The 24373-nt window shown below is 38.1% G+C and overlaps 2 protein-coding genes across 2 annotated transcripts; one reads left to right on the top strand and one right to left on the bottom strand.

Moving 5' to 3' along the window:
- Positions 1 to 15266: 15266 nt before the first annotated feature.
- On the bottom strand, positions 15267 to 18904 carry LOC122654652 (eukaryotic translation initiation factor 5-like). Its single transcript, XM_043848851.1, has 2 exons — positions 18751 to 18904; positions 15267 to 17057 (listed from the first exon to the last, which is right to left on the bottom strand). The coding sequence occupies exon 2, from the start codon at positions 16703 to 16705 to the stop codon at positions 15350 to 15352; it is 1356 nt and encodes a 451-aa protein (XP_043704786.1). The 5' UTR covers positions 16706 to 17057; positions 18751 to 18904; the 3' UTR covers positions 15267 to 15349.
- A 3699-nt stretch (positions 18905 to 22603) lies between these two features.
- LOC122654958 (uncharacterized protein At4g33100-like) lies at positions 22604 to 23066 on the top strand. Its single transcript, XM_043849211.1, has 3 exons — positions 22604 to 22698; positions 22780 to 22864; positions 22992 to 23066. The coding sequence occupies exons 1-3, from the start codon at positions 22604 to 22606 to the stop codon at positions 23064 to 23066; spliced, it is 255 nt and encodes an 84-aa protein (XP_043705146.1).
- The last annotated feature ends 1307 nt before the right edge of the window (positions 23067 to 24373 follow it).

The raw sequence follows: 24373 nt of genomic DNA, 5'->3' as shown, positions 1-24373 counted from the left end.
TCTAGCAAAGGAAATGGATCCGTGTTTGACGGACACGAGAGTCTTTTGAGTTCCAACCAGATCTTTTATTGGGCCCACATTTTTCGCTAATCTAACGGTCTTAATAGCTTTTGATGGTCGAGGTTATGTAGATTTGTTGCCTGCTTTAAACAAAGATCAAAACAATATTAGACGGTAAATAGATCTCGTGTGACGTAGCGTATAGTTGTTATAAGTACGGGTCCAACCATTTGACTGGAAAAGGCATCAACGTCGAAGTATCCGGAAGCACAGGCCGACACAAGTGTAGTTCTCTAACGGTCATTGTCATGATAGTGGCCTTTGATGGTCAACAAAAATATATTAATGAAACGTGGAGCCCCTGACACGTCAGGTAATTGCAAGAGTGGTTGATGTGTTTATCTGAAGTAGTTTTCCGAAATTACCCTTATGGATAATTTATTGCAACCAGCTGCGGATTATAAAGTTCAGCCCGGTTTTGGTTGCTTGTGGTGGTCCAGTGGGACCTGACTCAATTTGTAAACAACCAAAAATAAGTAAATAGTTACATAAATAAATGGGGACATACCTTCCATGGATGGAAAGTTCTTAAATATATCCTTTTTTGTAAGTCATAAATAGGGTTTAATGTCTTTAACCAAACGAGAAAAGGAAGAAATAGGGTTTAATGTCATATAGAGAAAGTGACCAGGAATGTGGTTTGGATAACTGGTTTTTTTTTTTTTTTTTTTTAGTTAAACGGTTTGGATAACTAGTTGGACAATCAAACTTAGTCAAAGAAGAAGGATTTGGACAAACCTAGGTAAGTATAACATAATTTGACTTTTGCTATGAAGGACCTTCTGCCATTAAATAAATTTGTAGGTTTTGAGTTACGGTACAAAGATTGTGTTCAAGTTCAATGGGAGGGTGAGAGGGAGAGGGACAATTAATCCTAGAAGTCAAATTGTGATATGTGATGTGGCACATCAATTCTTTGTATATTAATTGAAGGGTTATCTTATGTGCCTAATGGGGTTCAATCTAGCAAAACTCTAGAACTGATAGAACGCATTAAAACAAGTCCTTTAACCTATCCCATATTACGCTGGTCTAATCTAACGTCTAAACACTAGAGTGGGTCTTAATAAGCACATAACAAACCACCACGCTTCTACAATCGTCGTCCTCGATAGCTCTCATTTTAAACTATTTTCACTCTACATTAGAGGTGTCAAAACCTAGCTCGATCGTTAAAATAGATTGAAAAAGCCCAATCCAAATCGAATTGATCCTAATCATACTGGTTTTGGACCAAGTTATGACGGAACTGGCTGAAAATCGGATTGCACTGAACCGATATCTAGACAAGAAATGGAATCGAATGAAAACAGAAAAAAAATAAAAAAAAAATGAATATGAGGTTATGAATAGGTGAATTGATTATCCATCAATTTCAATATTAGTGAGAAGATTTTTTTGTTGTAAGTGAAACTGTTACCAATCAATGAATATGAAGTTATGAAAAGGTGAATTGATTATCCATTATTTTCAATATTAGTGAGAAGATTTTTTGTTGTAAATGGAAATTGTTACAAATCAATGAGTATGAGATTATGAATAAGAAAATTGATTTGTATCAATGCTTCTATTAATCTCATTGTTCATTATACAAATTTAGTTGGACACTTAAATAAATGATTTGATAGTTTTAGGTGCAAGGGATTTTCATACCTTTGTCCCACAATGTGGTTTCCCTCTTTGCTTTCTTGTCGTTCACACGAGTTCAATTGGGAGCGACTGCGACGAGGGAGGAAGACGACGATGACGAGGATTTTGTTGATAGAAGTCTTGAATATCCTTTTATGTAAAGGGAGTTGTCAACTAGATAAGGGATTAGGTAGAGTAGTATATAAGATTTATTTGTTTGTATGACAGTTTGTAGCTCAGCTAAGATCGTGAGAAGTCTGCTTTGTGATGGCTCTGATACCATACGAGACAGAGAGACAGAGAGAAAGATGAAATGAGATCTCTCCGAATGGAGAAACCCTGAGCTGATGATCTTCTTATATATATAATGAAATAATGGTACAACATAGCATATGAAAGACAGAATATTTACAGTCTATGCCACTAGTCTAAGTTACACCGGAAGCATCTAATATCCTAACATGTATGTCATCGAAATATCTATGTAGAAGTTGAAGTAAGGATTGATAGCATCAATATATTTCCTCTTGTATCACCGGAGCAGAAGGTAGCAGGGTTGAGTCTCATCAAACAATGCACTCGTTAAGTGTTCAGATGTCCCAATTATGCAATTCGGGTTGACCATGCACCTATACCTCTAAGATAAAACAACTCTCAAATCACATAGGTTGCAATACCAAATGTGAATACGTAGAGAGTCCAAAAAGCTATACTCACTAGGTCATTGACATTGACAGACTACGGTAGAGAAGAAATTAGAAACTGAAGTTGCTTCAAAAAATGTTGAAGAAAAATTCAAGATCTCATCTTCTTATATAAGAGAGGAAGAGACACAACCAAATGATGTCTCCAAAACACACCCAACAAAAAACTACAAACGCATTTTGAATCTTTAATTTTTAAGAACATTAAAAATTCCAACATGTCTACAAGAGAAGTAGAATAATAGGGTGAACATAGCACATGAAAGAGTCGTGACATCTGATATGACAAAGGTCCGGTACCTTGTTCCAGCGTTAATAAAGGTAATTATAAAAAAAAACATCTGATATGACAAAAGCCCTGAGAGTTGCTTCTCCTGCAAGAACTGCCATGCGTTTCTTCTTTTGCTTGGGATATGGCATCATAGGGGAGGGGAACTGGGAAGGAGAGTCATTTAAAAAATCACCCCCTATTTGATGAATAGGCGGCATAAAACTGTTACCATGGTAATATATGAAAAATGGAATTCGGTTCCTATTCAACTATGTAGTTGCCCAGTAAGGCATCCTAGTGTCTATCTCTTTTCTCCTACAATAAAGGGCAAATATGTCATTTCATAGGAGGAAGGCGAGAGATAGACACAGAAGACACTAACGTACACTATGTAGCCTAACAATGGTCATAGGGGTCATAGAACAATGTCCTTTGTCCATGCGTTTTTATGTTTCTTTAAATAAACTTTCTTTAACAAAAAATAATAAATATAAGGGACAAAGAATGCTACCTGGGTGCGCTGCCCCTATGCCCAAACATAGGGGTGCGTGCAATGACTGCACGCCCCCATGGAAAGGCGAAAATTCATCAAGAGACGACGGTCATCTCGTGTGTCTCTATGTTTGGGTGTAGGAGCAGCACACTGTAGGCGCCTAGGTAGCATTCTCTTTCCATAATAATAATAATCAAGTTGGTCTTGTTATTTCCGGGTCTCTTATCTACCCTTGGCATCTAATAAATACTTCGACTCAAGGCATGATTCAATGATTATGTCTAATGATTTTCATCTATAAGAACATGAAGAGGAGAACAGTCAGTCTCTGTCTCCTTTTTGTCGGTACTAACAGTCGTCTCTGTCTTGAAGGTAGGCATCGGTTAGGAGGAAAAAACCTTTCCTTTCTATCTCAGATGCTCCAAATTGCGTTAGATTGGCATCTAAAATGCATTACAGTTTCGAGTCTGACGTATAAGATGAGGTTGTTTCAAGGAATTTGTGATAAACTAAAGGGAAGCAGTTTTCTGGCTGAGAGTGTGGCCTATGCCAACACTCCCATGTGTCTATCTCTCTCCTTCTCAAAACAATGGGACAAAAATTTCTTTTCATATGGGAAGGAGAGAGATAGACTTATGAGAGTGCTGGTGTGCGCTACACTCCCCGACAGAGATCTTTTTCCCTAAACTAAATGGGGGTGAATTCACTGTGGGGAAGCGCATGAGCCACGTGCGCGAGGAGCCAATGAAACCATACACAGAAGCACCTTGGGATGGGATTTTTGCTTCTCACAAAAGGGTGGAGCGGTCATTTAGCCTCCACTTTGGGCGTTGCCCTTACGCTCCCAACAAAGGGGAGAATAAAATTTGTTGGTTGTTATGATCATGGCTCATGGTGTCATCAAGTGACGAAATTGCCCTTTTCTCATTCCGAAATTGTTGGGATTCTGCCATTTTGGTAAAGCGTGCTTAATCAATTCGTCTTTGAAGGAGTTGAAGCCAATTTGCCTAAAATTTCTCATTGGAGAAAAAAAATGGAGTTTCACGTGTGAGCGCGGAATCCATAGGCAAGAGAATTTGGGAGGGGAGGTTTAGTTTGCCCTAATTTGAGATGTCGAGTTAAGAGGAAAAGGCGGAAAAGGATAGAATTCGTTTGGAAGAATTCGAAAAAATGGGCAAAATGTAGGAGTGGACCAATAAGAAGCAGGCAGCGAAACGGATTCATTGCCAATTTGTCGGGATTTATATAAATGGTTTTTTTTATTTCAAAAAAAAAAAAAACCTTTTATTTTTAAAATATTTAAATTTTTATTAAAAGATCTAAAAACCGTCTTGACTGAAAACACTATTTTTCGCCTTATTTCACTCCATCTCAGCGGGAGACATCTTCTAGCAAAGAAATGCTTCCGTGTTTGACGGACACGAGAGTCTTTCGAGTTCCAACTAGATCTTTTCTTGGGCCCACATTTTTCGCTAATCTAACGGTCTTAGTATGTTTTGATGGTCCAGATAAATAGATTTATTGACTGTCCAAACAAGGTCAAACCAATGGTAGAAGGTAGATAGCGTGTGACATAGCGTACAGTTGACCAATCATCTGACAGGAAAAGGCATCAAAGTGGTGGTTTCTGGAACCACAAAACCGACATACAAGTGTAGCTCTAACGGTCACGATGATAGTGGCCTTTGGTGGTCAAGAAAAATGGGCCCTTGACACGTCAGATAATTGTCAGAGACGTTACCAAGTTACCAACACAAAAAGTTATCTGAAGTAGATTTCCGAAATTACCCTTGTCGTGGATAACAAATAGTTTACATAAATAAATGTGGGGATACCTGACATGAAAGGTTATTAAATATTTCTTTTTGAGTAAGTCATAAATAGGGCTTAATGTCACATAATGACAATGTACCTTCTAAGTTTTTTTTTTTTTTTTTGGATAAAAAATCTACCTTCTACGTGAAAGAACAAGGATTTGGACAAACCTAGGTAAATATAAAATAATTTGACTTTTGGTATTGATGGACCTTCTGCTAGTGTTTTGAGTCACAGCGCAAAGATTGTGTTCAAGTTCAACACAAAAAATTTATTTTTTTATTTTTTTAATGTTTGAGAGGAGGTTATGATCATGAGGGAGAAGGAGAGGGAGAGGGGAATCGTTATCCTCTCCTGTTACAGTATAATGCAATGTTGCAGAGGCCATGTGGCACAATGGGCCCCACATGGTGTATATGACCTCTATTGCTATCACATGATGTGTTACAGCATCGTGCTATAACAAGAGAGGATAAAAATTCTGGGGAGAGGGGAGGTGGGATATTAACTGATTTTTTTTCTATCCTATTCCATGTCCGGTATAGTGGTCTAGTTCCACTCATACGGAGGCGGAAATGACATTTTAATCTCCCTCGAACAGTATATTCGGACAAAGGGTTAGATTATCATTTCTGACCCCTCTGAGTGGAACAGGAGACGATAATGATCCGAATATTAATTAACCTTGTAAGGCAATTGTAATATGTGATCGAGCATACCAATTCCATGTATAAATTAATTGAAGGGTCACTTACCATCACTATTATATGCTTGTCTTAAGTTTACTCATACTTTCTTGTCCCAAATTTCTTTTCTGCCAAAAAGGTAAACTTTCACTTCTCTTTCTCCCCAGTTAATTAAAATCCCTAAATTACCATTAGTACGTCAAGTGGCTACATCTCTCCGCCCCACCCTTCACTGTCTCTTCTTTTCTTCCCTCCTCTCTGCTGCTCTAGCCTTACTTGAAAATGGGTTATGGCAAGCTCAAATCATCGGAGTCCATAGGGTCGTTTGTCACTTTGTCATATCTATCATGAGTCAACTAATGGAACCCATCATCTCAACCGTAAGGCTAACCAATTCAGTCTCAAAATAGAAGATTGTCAGTTCATTATCATTTGTTTCCACACTTCCATGCTCCTCGTTGCTGCAATGGCTTCTGCAAAACTTGAAATTAGATGTACTTTAGGATTACATCATTTGATATGATCTTGATCGTTAGATTATATTCTCTATATTTAACTCATCTATAAAAGAGAAGTTATGACTAAAACCCCAATTGCACAATAAACAAAATTAGTAAAAAAAGATAGTCATTTTTTTCTTTAATAATGGGATGCAACCAATGGATAAGGTGCATTCGAAAGAAATTGTGATAAGAGTATTGCATTCTTTAGGAGGAATACACCATTAGTCTATTTTAAGTAAGAAAAAATTACTTGGACACCCCCTCTACTCTTACCATTTTGTTTACGATTACCAACATTTGAAACAATTATTTGACACCCCCAAAACCTGACGGTGTTAGTTTGCTGTTAGAGTTTAAATGAAAATATCTATTTTACCCTTATAATCTATTCAATAGAAAATAGTGAAATTAAAATTACCTATTTACCCTTCTTCTTCTTCTTCCTACTGCAACCACACCTCATGCTGCAACCCACCCCTTTCATCGTTGACCACAGTAAGTTAATCAAGCATCTGCTTTGGCTCAGGGAGAAATGAAGGCGGTAGACCAGATCCCAACGAGTTTTGCCAAAAATCCAACTTCCTATACCAATCCTCTCACCAAAACAACATGGATTCGCCCCAAATGTAAGCTTTTGAGAAATGAGGGAAAGGGTACTTCAAATTGGGATTCAGTCCTCAACCTAGACGAAAAAATAGAGGGAAAACAATTCATAGAAGCTCAAATGAGAAGACACCCTAGTACTACTGGTACAGCTCTGTTCTTCATTGCAGCTTGTAAGCTCTGGAAAAAACTTTAATGAACAAAAGGGTATAAAATCGGGGTTTTGAGAATTAGGAACACTGAGATTCAAGGAGACATTGTCACATTGATGGGTTCATGAAAAGGACTAATGATCATCTGAGATTTATGTTTCTTTGTACTCTGCAGCTTTGCAGGTGAATTTAAGGAAGTGTTTGGTTCAAAGAACCAATTGGTGGTTGCATTGATATTGGTGAGGAACCAATTGGTGTTGCACCAATGGATCCATTGTCCTAACAGATTAACTGTTTGGTTACCCTGAGTCTGTTAGTTGAATCATCCTGAAAAATTGTTTGGTTACCCTGAGTCTATCAGTTGGATTCTACTTGGATTTATATGAAAAATTGTTTGGTTTCTCTAATTCTGTCAGTTGGATTCAGATTGAATCTATATGAAAAACTGTTTGGTTCAGATAGATCCTATCATCACATTGGCTACTCTATGGCTAGAAAATGAAACAATTATGAAGCATTTTGCATACAACTAATGTTTAAACTTGAATTAAAATAGGAGTTAATAGAGTTCTTATCCAACAGTTGTCATTGTCATTCATCACATGAATAAAATGAACGATGTGAAGACATTAAAAGTTATTACAAATCCTCAATAAAATGTATATTACAAAAAAAAAAAAAAAAAAAAAAAAAAAGAAGAGAGACAGAGATGCACAAAAAGGGTCTTGAGAAGCATACATTGTATGATGTTCATGATTATCTTTTATGAACAATTGAATAAAAAGAGTCCTGGTGGATTTGAACCACCATCCTCTTAGAACATGCTTGAGACATCCTCATGTTCCAAGTGCTCTACCAATTTGAGCTAAAGACCCAACAAGTAAAATTTGACATTTGCAAGTTTGAATTTCGCAATTCCATCCTCTTACTTCATAGAATCTCACTCATAACTCATATGCATATTTCAAACCGAATATGGAGGATCAATCTATCTTTTTGTTTTCTTTTCCTTTGACATCATCATAAAGGAATGTGGTGTTACCTTCTGGAGGGGAGTTACAGAAGGTAAATGTGATTACTTCAAATCCTAATGGGGTGAGTAGATGATCCTCCATCATCTACTTCAGAGACTAAATGTGATTAGAACTTGCAAATCCCAAATCTAATGGGGCTGAAACTAGCATATATTAGAGGTCCTAATGGGGTGAGTAAGTGGTTAAAATATCAAAACAAGATGATGGCTAGATTAGGAGACATAAACATGGACAAAAAATTGAACTAAGAAAAAACAGAAAATAGCAAGTACGGAGAACTTGAATAACTCTCAATCCACCACTATGATGATGCTCAAGTTTGGGTTGAATGGAGTAGAAGGGGGAGAGAATAATAACATAGTCAAAACTCAGCCCCATCTGATGTTTAAATACTCTAAAAACAGAGTCTAAGCTTCAGACTTATATGCTGTCAAATAACCCTTATCGCAGACATGAAACAGCACTAAAAAATATAATAGATAGAAAGAACTTGATCGAAGAGAAAAAATAGGATTAAATAAGCACACAAAGTTCTAAAATCACCTAATAAGAGTTAGAGATAGCCGCTGGAATACCTGCTGAACAGTGATGAAAGAAAGAGGAAAAAAAGGGGTTCTGATCATAGTCTTCACCATCTATGACCTGTGGGAAAGGTTTCACCACCAGTCCCAAACCAAGGTTTCACCACCTTGGGTTGCTACTTGCTTCACCACAAGGACTGTGACTGATTCACCACAGTATACATGTTTTTCAAAACATCCAAATCTGTGGGCTAGTGTGCCTTTGTTCTTTATTTATAAGCTGCCATCATTACAACCAAATAAGAAACTCTGTAATAAAGTGAGAAATTTACTACAAAGCAACAATGAAAATTTAGTACCTGCCTAAAATAGAAAGTCCTAAACAACTAAGAAACAATACAATTTAAGAACTCTCCACAAATTAGAAAGTCACAGCAATATAATGATGGGAATCTCTAGGAACACTCCGAAAATATGAAATTTATTCCTAAAGTCCTCTTTCTATCGAATACTGAATAGCTCCCTGCAGTGATTAGATATGTACAAATGTGTACCACCCAACACAGCTCTCTAAGAGTAAGAGAGAGGGAGAGAGATAGAGAAATACTTTTGTAAATTCAGAACAAATTTCCAAATTCAGAACAATCAGACCAAGTTTTTTGCCATGAGCCCGGTGACTTGCTTGAACAACTTTTGGATGCAGAAGATTGGCTGAACCATCCAATTTGGATAAAATAGAAGGGCTTATACATGGTGTAAGTCCTGCTTTCAAGGATCCCTATAGGGTGGACTGGAATTGGTTCTTTTTGCATGAAATGGCCGCCCTCAAACTTGCACCATATCCTCAAGTCGGCAGCCCAAGCTCAAACCATTGCAGCAAGCAGTCATCCCTAATATTTGTGGAAATAGATGGGAGAAAATTTAAAAGAAATATTAAACAAGTCAATGAAACGAACATGGTGTGTTCCTCCACCATAACATCAGTTTCCTTCCTGCACTCGATTCACCTCATAAATGATTAGCAATATTCAAGTTCTCTCCCAAATCTCCAAAAACTCCCATCATACATGAAATGCACGGAAATTATGGCATCTTAGGTTTAAGCCTAAATGCTTCCAAGCTTACAATAGGTTGGGGCTGATAGTCCAGATATGAAGAAATGTGACCCATGGATTCTTTCCCAAAATTATGGTCAGGAGAAGGAAAGATTTTAGAAGATGACAAGACCCAATTATGATCAAATTCAAGGAAACATATTAGTGGACTGTGGATATGCAAACTAAGGAAAAAAAAAATCTCATCGCAGCAAAACAGGAAAATTGCAATAAGGATCAAAACCGAGAAGAATAAAAAACCATATATTCAAATTCTGAAACAGAAATCTAGGTTTCTGATAGCGCAGAATGGGAAAAAAAAATCTCATCACGGCAAAACCTAACATCTCGATCTTTTGCTGGACATTTATCTCTATTTCTTCTCTCTTTCTAGATCTCATACTAGAAATCACCTTGTGAACAAAACCAGAGAAGAGGAAGAAGGATATGAGAGTACCTTCGTTCGGAGAGATGAGAGCTTCGGAGCTTCTCAAAAAGACAACCACCACCGCTTGCTTGAGCTTCGAAGCCTTCTCAGAGAGAATGAACCAGCACCAGAGACGTTACGGCTTTTGAGCTTCTACCTCAGAGAATGAGTTCTACGGCCTTTCTTCTCCCTTCGGCAACGACGACCACCTTTCTTCTCCTGGCAACGGCGACCTTTCTTCTCCCTTCGGCAACGCAGCAGTGGCGAGTTCGTTCTCCAGGCGAGTTGAGGAGTTCGTTCTTCAACTTGATAGTTGGGATCAAAATAGATGCATGAAATAAACAGGATATTATACTAGTCAAAATTTCCTTAAATCAAATATGGGTCCACCTCTCGTCTATAGGTGGATCAAAAAATAATACACATATACATAGAAAAAAATGAATCACATAGATTCATCAATTCACCAACATTTTCAACCAAACACTTCCTAAACATCTGTCAAGACTCTGCTCTTTTCTGGCTTTTTTTTCTGGCTTTTTCTGAAATCGATTAGGGAGGAAGGGATGCTGCTTATTTAGTTTAGATTTCTTTCTTGTAACCCATCAAAAAATTATATTTCAGAATGTAATCTTTTGGGGCCAACGAGAATGGAACCCTTTTTTTAAAGTTTTTATCAAGATCCAATTTAGGGGAGAGGGGGAAGAGAGGCCTTTTACCAAAAATCCAAACTGCAAGAGACAAAGAGAGTAGGGGATGAAGAAGAAAGCTGATCTTAAGGGAAGAGGAAGGGACGCATAGATGAAGATTAGCCGCTGCTATCAACTGGGAAGAGGAAGGGACTTACCAAGAAGATAGTTCCGAGACTCGTTGGCTACTGTTGCAATCAACTGAGATTCTAGGAACGAAGACTTGCCTCTGCTATCAACTTGGAACGGAGACGAAGAAGAGGAAGGAGGAAGGGGGCTCAAAACACTTACATGGAGACTCGCCGGCCTCCGCTGATATCACTTGGGAATGAAGACGAGAAGAAGAAGGGGGCTATAAATACCCAATATTCAGGAGATCCTCCAAAACCAGAGAAAACGAGAAGAAGTTGTTCTTCACTCCCGATTTTCTTTGTTTAACAACAGAGAAAATTTTCTGAAATCGATTAGGGTTTCTGAAATCGGTGATTTGCAAGAAGAAGAAGAATGAGGAAGAGGGTAATAGGGTCACTTCACTACCCTTTAAGGGTAGTTTAGGCATTACAAAAAAAAATAATTGATGACATCATCACTAAACTAGCAGACAGGACCTACTTGAAAGAAATGGTAAACTACAAGGACTGTTCAAGTAATTCTTTAAAACGTTAGGAAGAATAAGTAATTAGGCTATAGTCTAGGGGGTGTCCAAGTAATTTTCTCTTTAAGTAACGACGAACGTTTGTTGTTAGGTTAATGGATGTGTTCTCTGAGATCTTTTGAAGCGAAAATTTTGTTGCTTAGTTTGGAGGGAAATAAAAATAAGGGATAAAGAACTCTACCTGGTTGTGTGGATAGTGTATATTCCATGCAGCCAACCTTTTAATCCTTGATTTGGAATCATGTAATATTTACCATTGATTTCATTTAAGTAATAAAAATTACTTCCTATAATTAAATAAGATTTTTATAATTTAATTCTAATTGATATTGCAAGTTACAAGTTTGCCCATTTAAGGGTTTTCAAAAAATATCTCTCTGTCATACCTATCTATTAGTTCTTTTGATTGAAGTTTTATGTATATCTTCTATCTACTCCTACACATGCTTTTGCGGGATAAATTTGATCTCTCTCTCATTCTTTTCTATGGGATAGATTCGTAATGGTATCAATAGAGCAATAACAATTCCGGTTGATCCGTATTGGTGAATTGGTGTGGATAACAACAAAAAAATGTGTAAAAAAATCTAGATTGGCATCTGCTCGGTATCGATTGAGATCGATATCAATTCTTGGCCAATCCCATATCGGTGGATCGATACAAACAAGGGTAAAAATGTAAAAAAAAAAACTAATTTTTTGAAGAAAATAGGGGTAAACCAAACTGAACAGACTAATACGGATCGATATATACTAAGACCTATACTAATTCGTATCGGTATCGATCGAGACCGATATCGATTCCTGGCCTATCCCGTGTTGGTGGATAGGTATGGACAAGGATAAATCATGGGTAAACCTAACCGATCTGGACCGATCCAAATCGGTATCGACTGAGACCGATACTGATTCGTATCGACATCGGTCTCAACCGGTATCGATTCCTAACCAATCCCATATCGATGGATCGGTATGGACAAGGGTAAAAATGTAAAATAAAATATATACATATTTTTTTTAAGAAAACAGAGGTTAACCTAAACAATCCAAACTGATACAGATTGGTATCTACTGAGACCGATACCGACACCGATTCCTAGTCGATACTGAATCAGTGGATTGGTACGGACAAGGGTAAAAATGTTAAAATAAAATCTATTTTTTGAACAAAAAAAGGTTAAACCTAACCAATACAGATCGATTCGGATCGGTATCCATTGAGACCGATATCGATTCTTGATCGATCCCCGTATCGGTGGGTCAATACAAACAAGAGTGAAAGTGTTTTTAGAAAAAAAAAACAAAAAATCACTAATTTTTTTTGAAGGAAATAGGTAACCCAACCGATACATACCATTCCGGATCGATGTTAGTGGAGATGGAGATCGATACCGATTCCTAGCCAATCTCGTATCGTTGGTTTTGTACATGCAAGGATAAAAATATGTCATTCCTACTCTGATACCAACTATCAAAGACATTTCAACTTCAAGTTCATATGCCCGTGCAGCGCCTTGACCATGCCTAGCCAAGGCCAGCCCTACCCCTTCAGAATAATATTATTTTCACCCAAGCATGCATCCAATATGTGCAATGGATATTCACTACATCAAAGTCACAATTGATGTCGAGGCCTACTCGAATCAGTCCACAATTTCCTTCCATAGCATCGTACCGATTCAGTTGCAACACCTCATGCCACTCGATGCCTCATCTTTGACACCTTTGGAGCGGTCTCCTTGCATAAAACACATACACCTATCCAACAAAATAGGTTTCCTTGTCTTACCCAACCACCAGTGTCACTAATCCTTGGCACAACCAATATCACCTCCTCACCATGCTTGCACTGTCAAAACCACTATTAGTAAAAATGCGCCGTTTTAAACACGTTCCTGTTTTTTATCATTTTAAACATGTTTTGCCATATATTTTCCAAACATACGATAAAAAACAGCAAACGACAAGCATTCCCGTTTTAAACGAGTTTAAAATGCATTTAAAACACGTTCCCGTTTTTTGACTTTTTGTAAAACCTTGGACTTAACTGACCATATCTCTCTCTCCCGAACTTTGATCGACTTGATTCTTTCACCGACGTAATAATGACTCGAAGAATTACATTCTTTATGATATCACCTTCAACTCAAAGTCAATGCATGAATACCAGAAATAAAAACATGTATTTCAAATAAAAATTCCTCAATTTATATGAGAATAATGACGTTTTTTAAAAATATAAACGTTTAAAACCTGTACCGTCCGTTTTTTGTTTTTTACCATTTTCTATTTTTTTGACCGTTTTAATTGACCGTCCATTTACAAATTTTTACCATTTAAAACCGTACCATAAAACTCCATTTTATTACCGTTACCCTTTTTGCTAACTATGGTCAAAATATACTCGAATGAGCCATGAAGCTCTCTTGCTCCATACAACACACATACCGAAGGTTGGCTAATCCTACGGTACATTTGTCCATGTAGTGGCATCACTGTCGCTCCACGCAAACTAATAGTTAACACCACACTGACACGTCCAAGGTTGAACCCACCATGCCAAAGACAGGCACACCTGCATTCAAGACACGAGATAGTCCTCTCACTCAAGATTGTGTGCCACTGATGCATTGACGCATAGTCACGAACTTTTGACTACCCAACAACACACCATGCACCTTCTGCTGAATATGGTTCACGTCAGTAACTAAACTTACAATCATAGCCTTCTTCAACTAGCGAGTACCTTGCTTGTGGCTTGCCTCGATCCCATGGCATGAAGTGGGTGAGACACATTACCCTTCCTCAAACTAACTTCAGTTTTTAACCCTTTTCTAGTAGAGAAAGAGCCCTTCAAATTTTCATACACGATTACTGGAGTTTTGTATCGTCATGAGGCAATAACTTCCCCTCAATGCACCAACATGCTATGCCTTGGGCCCCTACAAGCCTCTGCACACACCTAGCACCATAGCCTACGAGCACCATGCTCTAATCACATCAGTCACATACACGCCCAAGGAAAATGAGTCATGGGCGTCCTCTCTCCTCCAAGCACTTGGGCTATGGGCATGCACAAGCCCCTTTCCTTTGACACATGGGCCATGCACACACCAACACACTTGTACACCTCCGCAAGCATTAGGACCACCCATCAAGACCCTTAAGCCCTCGCACCTTTTTCTTTTTTTCTGGCTGAACTCCTCGAGCCCTCACACAAGCTTGTCTCCACAGCACCATTACATCCTTGACTTCCATTGTTGAAGAGAATAGTTTCATCTGCATAAAGTAGGTGGCTGACAAGGACTTCTTCAGAAGGGTTTCATTTCACATTCAAGCATAAATTTAGACCTAGACTAAGAACCTCTTCTGCAATAAACAAACTTGGTTAGAAAACAACCTGGTATGAGACCACTAGACCTCCCCACAATCCACACATTTCCCCTTGCATATATGCCACCCCTCATGCTCAAATCCAACTTCAATTCCAGAATCGTGGCCATGAAGACCATTGTACATCGCAAATACTAGGCCTGGGTTGCATCGCCCAACAAGAAGAAACCTGAGAGTTCCCATTAGTCAAACTCATAATCTAATGCTAGGCGCGTAGAGCCAATGATATTAAAAATCGTATGATCCAGCCAGAATCTGAAAAAACCGATGCTCCTGGCAGAAATTAACAAACAAATGACACGAAGAAAACCCATGTTGAAACCTGAAATCTCCGAAACTAAACACAAAAAGGGACCAGCTCAAGAAACTAAGCCAATAACAGAGAGCAGAAACAATTCACCTTAACATTATGATACCTTAAAAAGGATATGAGTACCCAAAACAGTAAATTGAAACATTTCAAAATAAGAAATATTGAGAGATAATAACTGTATCTTCCTTATTAAAGCAAGCACCAACACCCCCAAAGACAGACACCACACTTACTAGCAAGACAGAAGAAACAAACCCAAACGATGCCAATCGAGTAACTTCGCAAGGCTTGACTTAGCTACCACAAATCACTCCTCGGATTCGGACTCTGCGCTCTGAAGCCATTCAATAAATGGCTTCACATTCTTCCAGACCTGGGAGTTCTTGTTGCCTCCGGCCAAGCCTTCCTGATACCACTGTACAATAGTTTCTTCCTCCAGAACATCGATGTCGTACAGCGACTTTACAGCCACAGCAACCTCCTTCACCACTTCAGGGCTTGCCTTTCCACAGAAATCCACAATTGCCCACAGCAGACGCATTTGTGATCCATCTTCACCTGATGCAGCAGCAGCAAGGTAATTCTTTTTCTTGGCCACTTCTTTGGCAAATCCCTTCTCCACACCACCAAAGAGAGCTTCAAACAAAGCATTCATGACCTCCTGGGGAGTACCTGACAGGGATCCCAAGGTAGACTGCAGCTGGCTAACAGTGCATCCTTTCTTCAGACTCCCTCTGATCTCCTTGACAAGCCTTTCCTGAGTGCTCTCAACAGCAGTCCCATTCTCCCCTCCTTTGTGGTCAGATTTTGCGACTGCTTCTGGTGTGCCGTTCTTGCCAGCAACTTCTGTTTTCTTTGCTTTTGGTGTCTCTTCAGTGGTTGAGAGCATAACCATCTCGGCTGTAACTGAACTCAACTGCTCCTGGATACGTTGACGAGCTGCCTCAAGAGAGGTGTCAGTCTGCCACTGGATGTCATCATCGTCATTGGCAGCTTCATTCTCATCAGCTTGGCTGCGAGTTGGTGAAGATCGATCCTCATCAGATAAATTGGCCTTCTTCTTGGTTGAGGCTCCTTTGGAGGGCACATCCTTAGAGGGAGCCTTCTTCTTCACCTCTTTCTTAAGCTTCTTCTGCTCCTCATCTGCAGCCTCACCTTCCTTGAGGCGTTCTTTCTCTGCCCTCCTCATTACTTTCTTATCCTTGGATCCCTTCTTTGTTTCAGGAGGGTTCTTGACTATGAAGGTTGTGAGTTTGTCCCTCATGTCAACATCAGAAACATAACCACAGGCAGCACATTTGAGGGTGATCATCTGAGTCTTAGTAATAACTATCTCCGTCTCAGGGTTCCCACACCCATAGCACTGAACATATTTCTTGATGAAGTTCTCCAGAAGCCCTGCAAGTTTTGCAGTATCATGGGCCCCATTCACCAGGGAAACACCTGTTTTCTCATCAAATTTGGACTGGGCTCCTAGTTCACAACCAAAGTACTTTGTGGTGTAAGAAGCAGGTCTTGCCAAAGCCTTCGCAATATCTACCATGTTGACGACATTGGTCTTGATGCCATTTCCCCGTCCTTCAATCTTGGTTATCATTCTTGGCATCTTATACCTGTAGAATGCATCATCACTGTTTGAAGCACCAATGTTTTGCAGCGCCATCTTTACTTTTCAGAACACAAATGCTATGACAGATATATTAGAGAGAGCAGAAGCTTGAGTTGAAGGCTACTGAACTGGCAGGAATTTTATTTTTCAGCAGGCCACTTCCTTCTTCAATACAGGACTGATTCCCAACAAATGAGTAAGGCTGCATCCAATAGCAACCCTGATAATGAGTTAAATCCCGCAACGGCCCGAGATGCATGCAGCGGCTGTTCTTTTTCCTTGAAGTAGGACAATACTCTCCAAGAAGCCCGACCGATCCCAAATAGAGAGAGGCCCGTTCAGACATAAAAGAAGCTTCAAACTTGACTACCTCCACTTTGGCGATCTACAGATATAGCAGAGCAAACTGCCATGTTGATAAACAAAGTAACCGATTTAGAACCCGACAGTAAAACAAATCCAACTAATTATAGATACATGCATTCATGTAATACCAAATGCCAATATCCTCATTAAAAACAAAAACATTATCCTATATTTAATAAAAATAAACACAGCTGGCCTAGATTGTAAGTTCAGGAATCTAATTAAACATATAATTATCAGTTACACCTTCTACAACTGCAAAAATACATAAAAACATCTAAAACTACTGTTGCACCCACCTAAAAAACATACTGTTGATTCTAAGATTTTATACCGGAAATCATGACAAAGAAGCAGACATATCTCATCATTTCTTGCCACTAGGTACATGGAAAATCTCAGTAGTGAATAAGTTAACGAACTATATAATGTGGACTACGCAATGCAATCAAATACTACTCTGGAAAAAGATAATAACCCGAGCATTCCCTAGGTTGTGCATAACCCTTTTTTTTGGTAGGAAGGTTATGTATAACCAACCACCCAAAAAGAGAGTTGATTCCATCTCATCCTCACTCTTAACAAACTTTAGCCAACTATCAAATTGACCAAAATTAGACCACGCAACAAACATCATGCTGGGCCAAGGGATGATTAACATTGCATCTAAACGGCAAGCTAGGGAAAAAAAAAAAAAAAAAAAAACTTGTATCCAACAGAAATATGCAACAATCATGCCCAGTATGAGGACAGATATTATTTCATCATGTCCCATCAAACAATAGTTCCACTACCTAGTAGCAACTCTGTTAAGTTGGGAACAAGGACCAAACAAAAGTATTGAAGAAAACATCACCTACTATTCAAATTAATCATCTGTAACCAAAAGAAAATTCTAATATCTATCAGGTTAAGAAAGTAACCTCAGAAAAGAAAATTCAAGCGTAAGCAGTAACATTAAACAACGGTCAACAATTTCAAACTAATATAAGGCTAAGAGCTTGCTATTGCTTCGACTTGCAATGACAAAACAAGTTGGGGAAAAAGAAGCTAAAACAATATCCAAACCATCGTATTTGCAGTAGTATTCAGGTTTTGAACCTCTTGTTTAAAGGATTGACAATAAAAATAATATCCATACAATCGACAAGAACAACCAGATCAATTTCACGAACCTATTAGGATGATAAAAAAAGCTAATCGACACATTCCTAATTTAAATTCCATATTTTCAACAGATAACACTCTTTAACATACAGACATACGAGATCAGCTTTCCCTGAGATCTAATCTAAATCATCGATACCAACACTGAAAATTCTGAAATAGACCAAATTTTAAACTTTTTACATGTAAGAATTCAATTAATCGGTGAAAAACAGAATACAACGAAATAAAAATAGTATGTTAATAAGAAATAAGCAGATCTAATGTTTCAAAAGAGGAACAACCAAATAAGATAACCAAATCCATTTTCAGATTCAAACGAGCATCGCAAATTAAATTTTATGAATTCAAAAACCACGAACACGAGCTCCATCATTTACATATAAAAAAATATCGTTTAAGAAACAAATAGAAGATTCAAACAAGAAAACAAAGAAGATTGAGACCTTCACATGTGAATCAAACACTTCTCAATCAAACAAAAGAAATTAAAAACGAATAACGCATCAAATAAACAAAGATTCAGCGAATCGAAACACGAGAACAAAAGCTAAGAAACATGTTACCTTAGTTGAAAGTTGATGTCCCGAGGAACCCTAGCCTCTCCGAGTATCCTTTGCTTCACGGAACGGAATGGAAGATGAGGATTTGAGGACAGCTTTATATAATCGATTCCAAGAAGCGACAACCCGAGAAAACCCTATTTCTGAAAGAGTAGGGCGGTAGGGCATTAACCCCTATTTCTACTAAAATAAATTTTAGTACCATTTTATGACAAAAATACCCTTATGTTTTTGAATTGTTTGGACGATTTGAGCTGGCATTAGCTGCATAATTTTGTCGTAAGAGGGGGTTAAACTTAGAAGAAGCTAGAAATTTTGAATATACTAAACTAACCTTTTTGTTTTAAGGAATTACACGTAGTCGGTTGTTCATTTTCTTGGCGAGGATGAGTTGGTAGTCTGACTTTTCGTTGATTAAAATAAAGTTAAGGAGTTTTCCGTCATTTTCTGTTGGGTCTATTGAAGTTTGATGGGAAAAGCGATATTTTCTTATTTCCTTCCAGAAGTACCCCTTATTGTCGGGAAATTTTCTTCGAAAGCCTAATTGAAGTTTGAAAATTTGAAAGATATTATAGACTTTTCCTCATAACGTCATCCTTCTACGGTGAGTCATTGAAGTATCTCTTACGGGGTCCACGTTTTCACAGAACAGCCACGCCCGAGTGAAAACGTGGCACCCCGTAAGATATATATCAGAATACAGAAACAAATGTGGTCACGGCTGTGGGTATTCTTTGGCATTTGTGGACCTCATATATGGATGGATCTAGGGGTATAATTGAATAGCCGAAATTCATTTTCAAATTCATGTTCGTATCTGTTTAGCATTATCCGGATTCGTTCCAAAGCTAAACGGATATGGATATGGATATGGATATAGATATGGATAGGCTATAGCTACCCGAAAAGTTATATTTATATGTAAATAGATAAAATATTCGATCCGTATCTGTTTAGTACTATCCAAATTCGTCCGAAAGCTAATCGAATGCGGATACGGATATAGCACCATCCGAGCCAAATCTAATCCGTTTACATCCCTAGATGGATCAGGATCCTCGGTTGCCGTTGCTTGTGTGATCTGCGTGTAGTCTCACACAGGCAAGGATAAAATGACCGTCCTACCCGAGCACCCTACCTTGGTGGAGTCCATGTGAGGTCCAAAATAAATAATCCAAAAATCCAAATGCATCATCCAAAAAAATCCAAAATACATCATCCAAACATCCAAATACAATCATCCAAAATAGACCATTTAAATTACATCATTCAGTTTCATTAAAAGATACAGCACTTTAAAACCCATAACACAAATGTTTCAAAATGCAGGGTCAGGTTGATCAAGTTCAACATATATCTCTTCAAGTACCTTTGTCTACATCAGGCAAGTCACTAAGCATTTCCAAGTCAATAGATATTGCATCCTAAAATGTTCGGCTTTCATACTTCTTTTTCATCAAAGAATTCATTTTGATGTATGCCAAATCTTCTTACATATCTGGGGTTAATATATTCCTCTTCTTTGTTTGTGTTGCATCGCAAACACTCCAGTCTCGCTCACAAGGAGAAGAGCTACAAGATCGATTCAAGATTTTGCAAGCAACCTTTTGAACCATAGGAAACTCACCACTCATATATTCCTACCAAATCCTTACATATAAGCACAAGTAAAAAAAATATAAGGATGGTGTATTTAATAGTAAAAGCATTAACTTAATTAACTAACACACTTACTTGAATAGTTAGTTTTCATCATAGACTTTACTGTGATATTGAACACACTTGGGCTCTTCATTTGATAATCAACCATTTTTGCAGTGAATTAATCATGATCTCCTAGAGGAACCATGGTTGCTAAAATAAATTTTTGTACTTCTACAAGTTTAGATGTCTCAATAATAAGTTGATCATCAAACATAGAAGAAGGATTATGAGGTACAACAAGCACTTGAACATTACGAATAATATTATTTTCTAACCTACTATTAAATAAATCCATGATGGTTAAGTACTTCACTCCATTGTTCTCCCTTGATTTCCTTAATTCTTCTTTTGCCCTATTAGTCGCTTCTTATAAGTACCTTATAGTATTCTACCGAAAAAAAAAGTAACTTATAATAGACCACTCTGAACCAACAAGGTGAAGAATCCAAATGAGTGGATCCATGCAAGCAACAACATCCTTTGTCCCGTCACAAAATAAATCAAATTGAATTATCATCACAATTTTTACTGTTATTTCAGCCCTATTGCAATGAAAACCTCTCCAGTCAAAATGATGCAACTAAAAGCCTTAATTCGTTCTTAATTGTAATGAGAAACATAAAAAAATCAGTTAACCTTGTCTTGCATCGACGTAAAAGGGCGTACCTAATTCACGAGGCTCCCGCCACTGTAGGGTCTGAGGTGGGTCAAAATATACGCAGCCTTACCCCTGCTTTCACTGAGAGGTTGTTTCCAAAGTTAACCTTGTCTTGCAAGGCTGCTTAATCTCTTTATAATTGGTGACTTGTTTCTTTAAGGTTATAACAATTGTGTGTCAGTGCATATAATCCACTATATGTTTCCCATCATCAATAGTTTCCCTTACCAATCTAATATGCTTGGTGATATCCTTTAAAAACAAATTAACACCATGTGCAACACAATTTGTCCTATATAGATATATGTATATGAATCCATTTTCCAATCAATATATCACCACAACAATTATGTTAGCACCATTATAGAAAACGAATTGCACATCATTTTTTGGTCCAAGTATTTCAATGACAACAGAAATTTCTCTACATAAAAATCCAATAATTATACTATTTGAACCACATTCAATGCATTTCAGAAACACAAGCTCCTAGTAAAGTAAACTATCACATTAACCCAAGACCTCTTCTTTAGGTCGGTCCAAGAATCAAACATAATTGTGTACCATTTGGTACCCCATGTTTACTTTATGTTGCTCGCTTACTCTGTGACCTTTGTCTTTGCTTCAGGAATCAAATTGGTATGAAGAGTAGAGTAACTAGAGACAACAAAACGGATCCACATCCTCTACTTCCTCAACTCTACTTCCATCCTACTTCCGTGCGTTCCTAGCGTGCCATGTGTCTTGACAACCATCCAACGGTAGTTATTTAAAAAATTCAAATTTTTTTGAAATCCAGATTACATCTATTTGAACCACTTTAAACCTCAAACCAACCCCATCTAACTGGTTCAAAACAAACCAAACCGAACTTATCTCCCTCAAACTGAACACATTTCACTCATTTGCCTAGGGTTTCAAATCGAATGAAAATTCCCAGCAGAACCTCTCTTGAATCCCTCCCTCTCTCACTCATCCCTCTCACAACTCCTTAGTGGCGACGGCGACGGCGACGGCGACGGCGACGGCGACATTCTCTCTCTCTCACAACTCCAAGGACTCTGAAAATTTTAAGAGGTAGATAAGTTTCGTGTAATCTGAGTTCTGAACAGTAAAAATCAACAAAACACAAGAGCTATTTGGAAAGAAAACCAACGAAGGAAGGCCAAGTCGTGAGCAAATCTGGTTGCTACTGCGACGGCGACGGCGACATCCTCTCTCTCACCCTGCTACTGCTGCTCCTGCTGCTTTTCGGTGTACTCGCCCTAACCTAACTCTCGATCTCCCCTGAAACCCCACCCCCAATGCACAAAAGTTCTGAGATTATGATTTGAATACTGTAAACACCGATCGGGGCAGAGAAACAAGAACTGGGTCTGAGAGTATAGAGTTTGAATAGGAGGAGATCGGCAGCAGATCAAGGAAGGTGATTCACGATTTCTCGGTATCTCTCTGTATGGTATGCAGATTATTGTTTTTTTTGGATGAATAAGTATGGGGATTATTAAGAAAGATAAGAGGAGTGATTCTTCTTCTTCAACATCTCCTTGTGCTCATCTCAGAGCTGCATATCACCAAGGCTTCAACAGGTCAAATCTCAATCTCAATCTCTCTCTCTCTCTCTCTCTGTTTGCAGTTCTTTGATGAATGTTTCTGATATGATAAAGCAGGTGGTACTCTGAGAAATTATTGAAGGGTCAGTGGGACAAAGAGGAATGCGTATCCGAGTGGCAGAAATACAGAGCTTGCCTTTCTGTATGTGTTTTTTTTTTTTCAAGAAAAAAATTTATATTAGAATGTGTTTGTTCTTCGCTGTAATTGAGAATTGGAATTGTGATTTTTTGTTAATTATATCTCTTCTTATCTTTTGTTAGTTTCACAGCAACATTTGGAAGATAAACATCGCAGTCGTTTCCTTGAAGCCGAAGCTAATGTCTATACTCCTGAATCCTCCTGACTGACTGACCCCAGATGAGATGATTCTATTTCTACCCAGGCAGCACTGCTGATGAATGATATGCGGCTTCTTCCTAGAAAATATCGCAGGCGTTCCTTCGATTTAATCTGTTTTGCCCTACTTCTTGTTCTTAACTTTTTAGTTTTTTTCTCGGAGTTTTCTTAGCTTTGGAGGAATCAAGGAAGGAGTAAAGAATCAGGAATGAAGTTCCTTTAATGCCCTTCCTGCCATTGTTAGTCCTGTTGAAACTGATCAAAGTGTATCGAATTAAGCTTGTGAAGCAGCATATTTTGATACTCCAACAAATGTTATTATATAAAAGGATAAATTGATAAATGAAACTAGAGGAGGATTAGAAAAATTCTTATGGAATTTCTTTTGTGGATCTGTAGAACAAAAGATTTAAATTTTATATTGCAATTCTCTTATCCTGCTCAACTATTGAAATGAAATATATCCCAATCTCACGCCATGGCTCAAAATATCAGAATTATATCATGTAACCCAAATCGACCGCAGGCGATCCCTATTCTGGCTGATCCAATCCAGTGAGTTTAGGCCTTTTTCGCCAATTATTTCCAAGATTACTTATGATTTTTTGGCAGAATATGGCCATTTCTCCCCAATTCCGATGAATTGAAACATGAGTCGCTGATGGCAGAATTGAATCTAATGAAATGAAAGAGAGCCATGGAAGGTGTCTGAATTTCCTTCCAGGGACATGAGATGAGTGTGTAAGCTAGGATAAGAAATGGGACTTTCATTATTTCATTGTTTGAACCACCCAAGTAAAACAAAGATTTCACAATTTCATAATGGCAGTTACCAGCTATTCTGGTTATTCCTGCATCACAAATCACTCTGGGGTAGGTAGCATGAAATATCTTTTGACATGGTTTCAACAAAACAATGAATTTTTCAAAGCTCTGGTATTTTGTATCTCAGTCGCCCAACTAAAACAGAGATAGAAGAGGGCAGTGTGAGTGTATGAGACGCCCTTCATTTCTTCTTGAATAGGAAATGTGCAACCATTCATTCTTCTCCGTTGTTATAACCGAAAAGCTCTGCCACTGAGATGAAGAATGTCCGCCAGTATGCGGTCCACTCAACAGCTGAATCTTTGCCATAAGTTGACTCCATTATTGGACTGATAGAAATCATGTTCTGGTCCATTCTCAAGCCACTCCTCACTGCAAGACATCATGGCATTAGCTATACTTTTAAAAAATTGGATAGCAACAATATTTGAGAACGTGAATGGAGATTTCAACCTATTGCACTGTTAGATTGAATGGTCCAATTCAATC

Source organism: Telopea speciosissima, chromosome 3 (genome assembly GCF_018873765.1).
Source record: "Telopea speciosissima isolate NSW1024214 ecotype Mountain lineage chromosome 3, Tspe_v1, whole genome shotgun sequence".
NCBI classification, from domain to species: domain Eukaryota; kingdom Viridiplantae; phylum Streptophyta; class Magnoliopsida; order Proteales; family Proteaceae; genus Telopea; species Telopea speciosissima.
Note: the sequence above shows the minus strand (reverse complement) of the source record. Positions and strands in the feature narration are given on the sequence as shown.

Coding starts and splice junctions, on each gene's coding strand:
- LOC122654652 (XM_043848851.1), bottom strand. CDS start 16,705: ATGGCGCTGCAAAACATTGGTGCTTCAAACAGTGATGATGCATTCTAC.
- LOC122654958 (XM_043849211.1), top strand. CDS start 22,604: ATGGGGATTATTAAGAAAGATAAGAGGAGTGATTCTTCTTCTTCAACA. Junction 22,699..22,779: donor TATCACCAAGGCTTCAACAG/GTCAAATCTCAA, acceptor ATGATAAAGCAG/GTGGTACTCTGAGAAATTAT. Junction 22,865..22,991: donor AATACAGAGCTTGCCTTTCT/GTATGTGTTTTT, acceptor TTAGTTTCACAG/CAACATTTGGAAGATAAACA.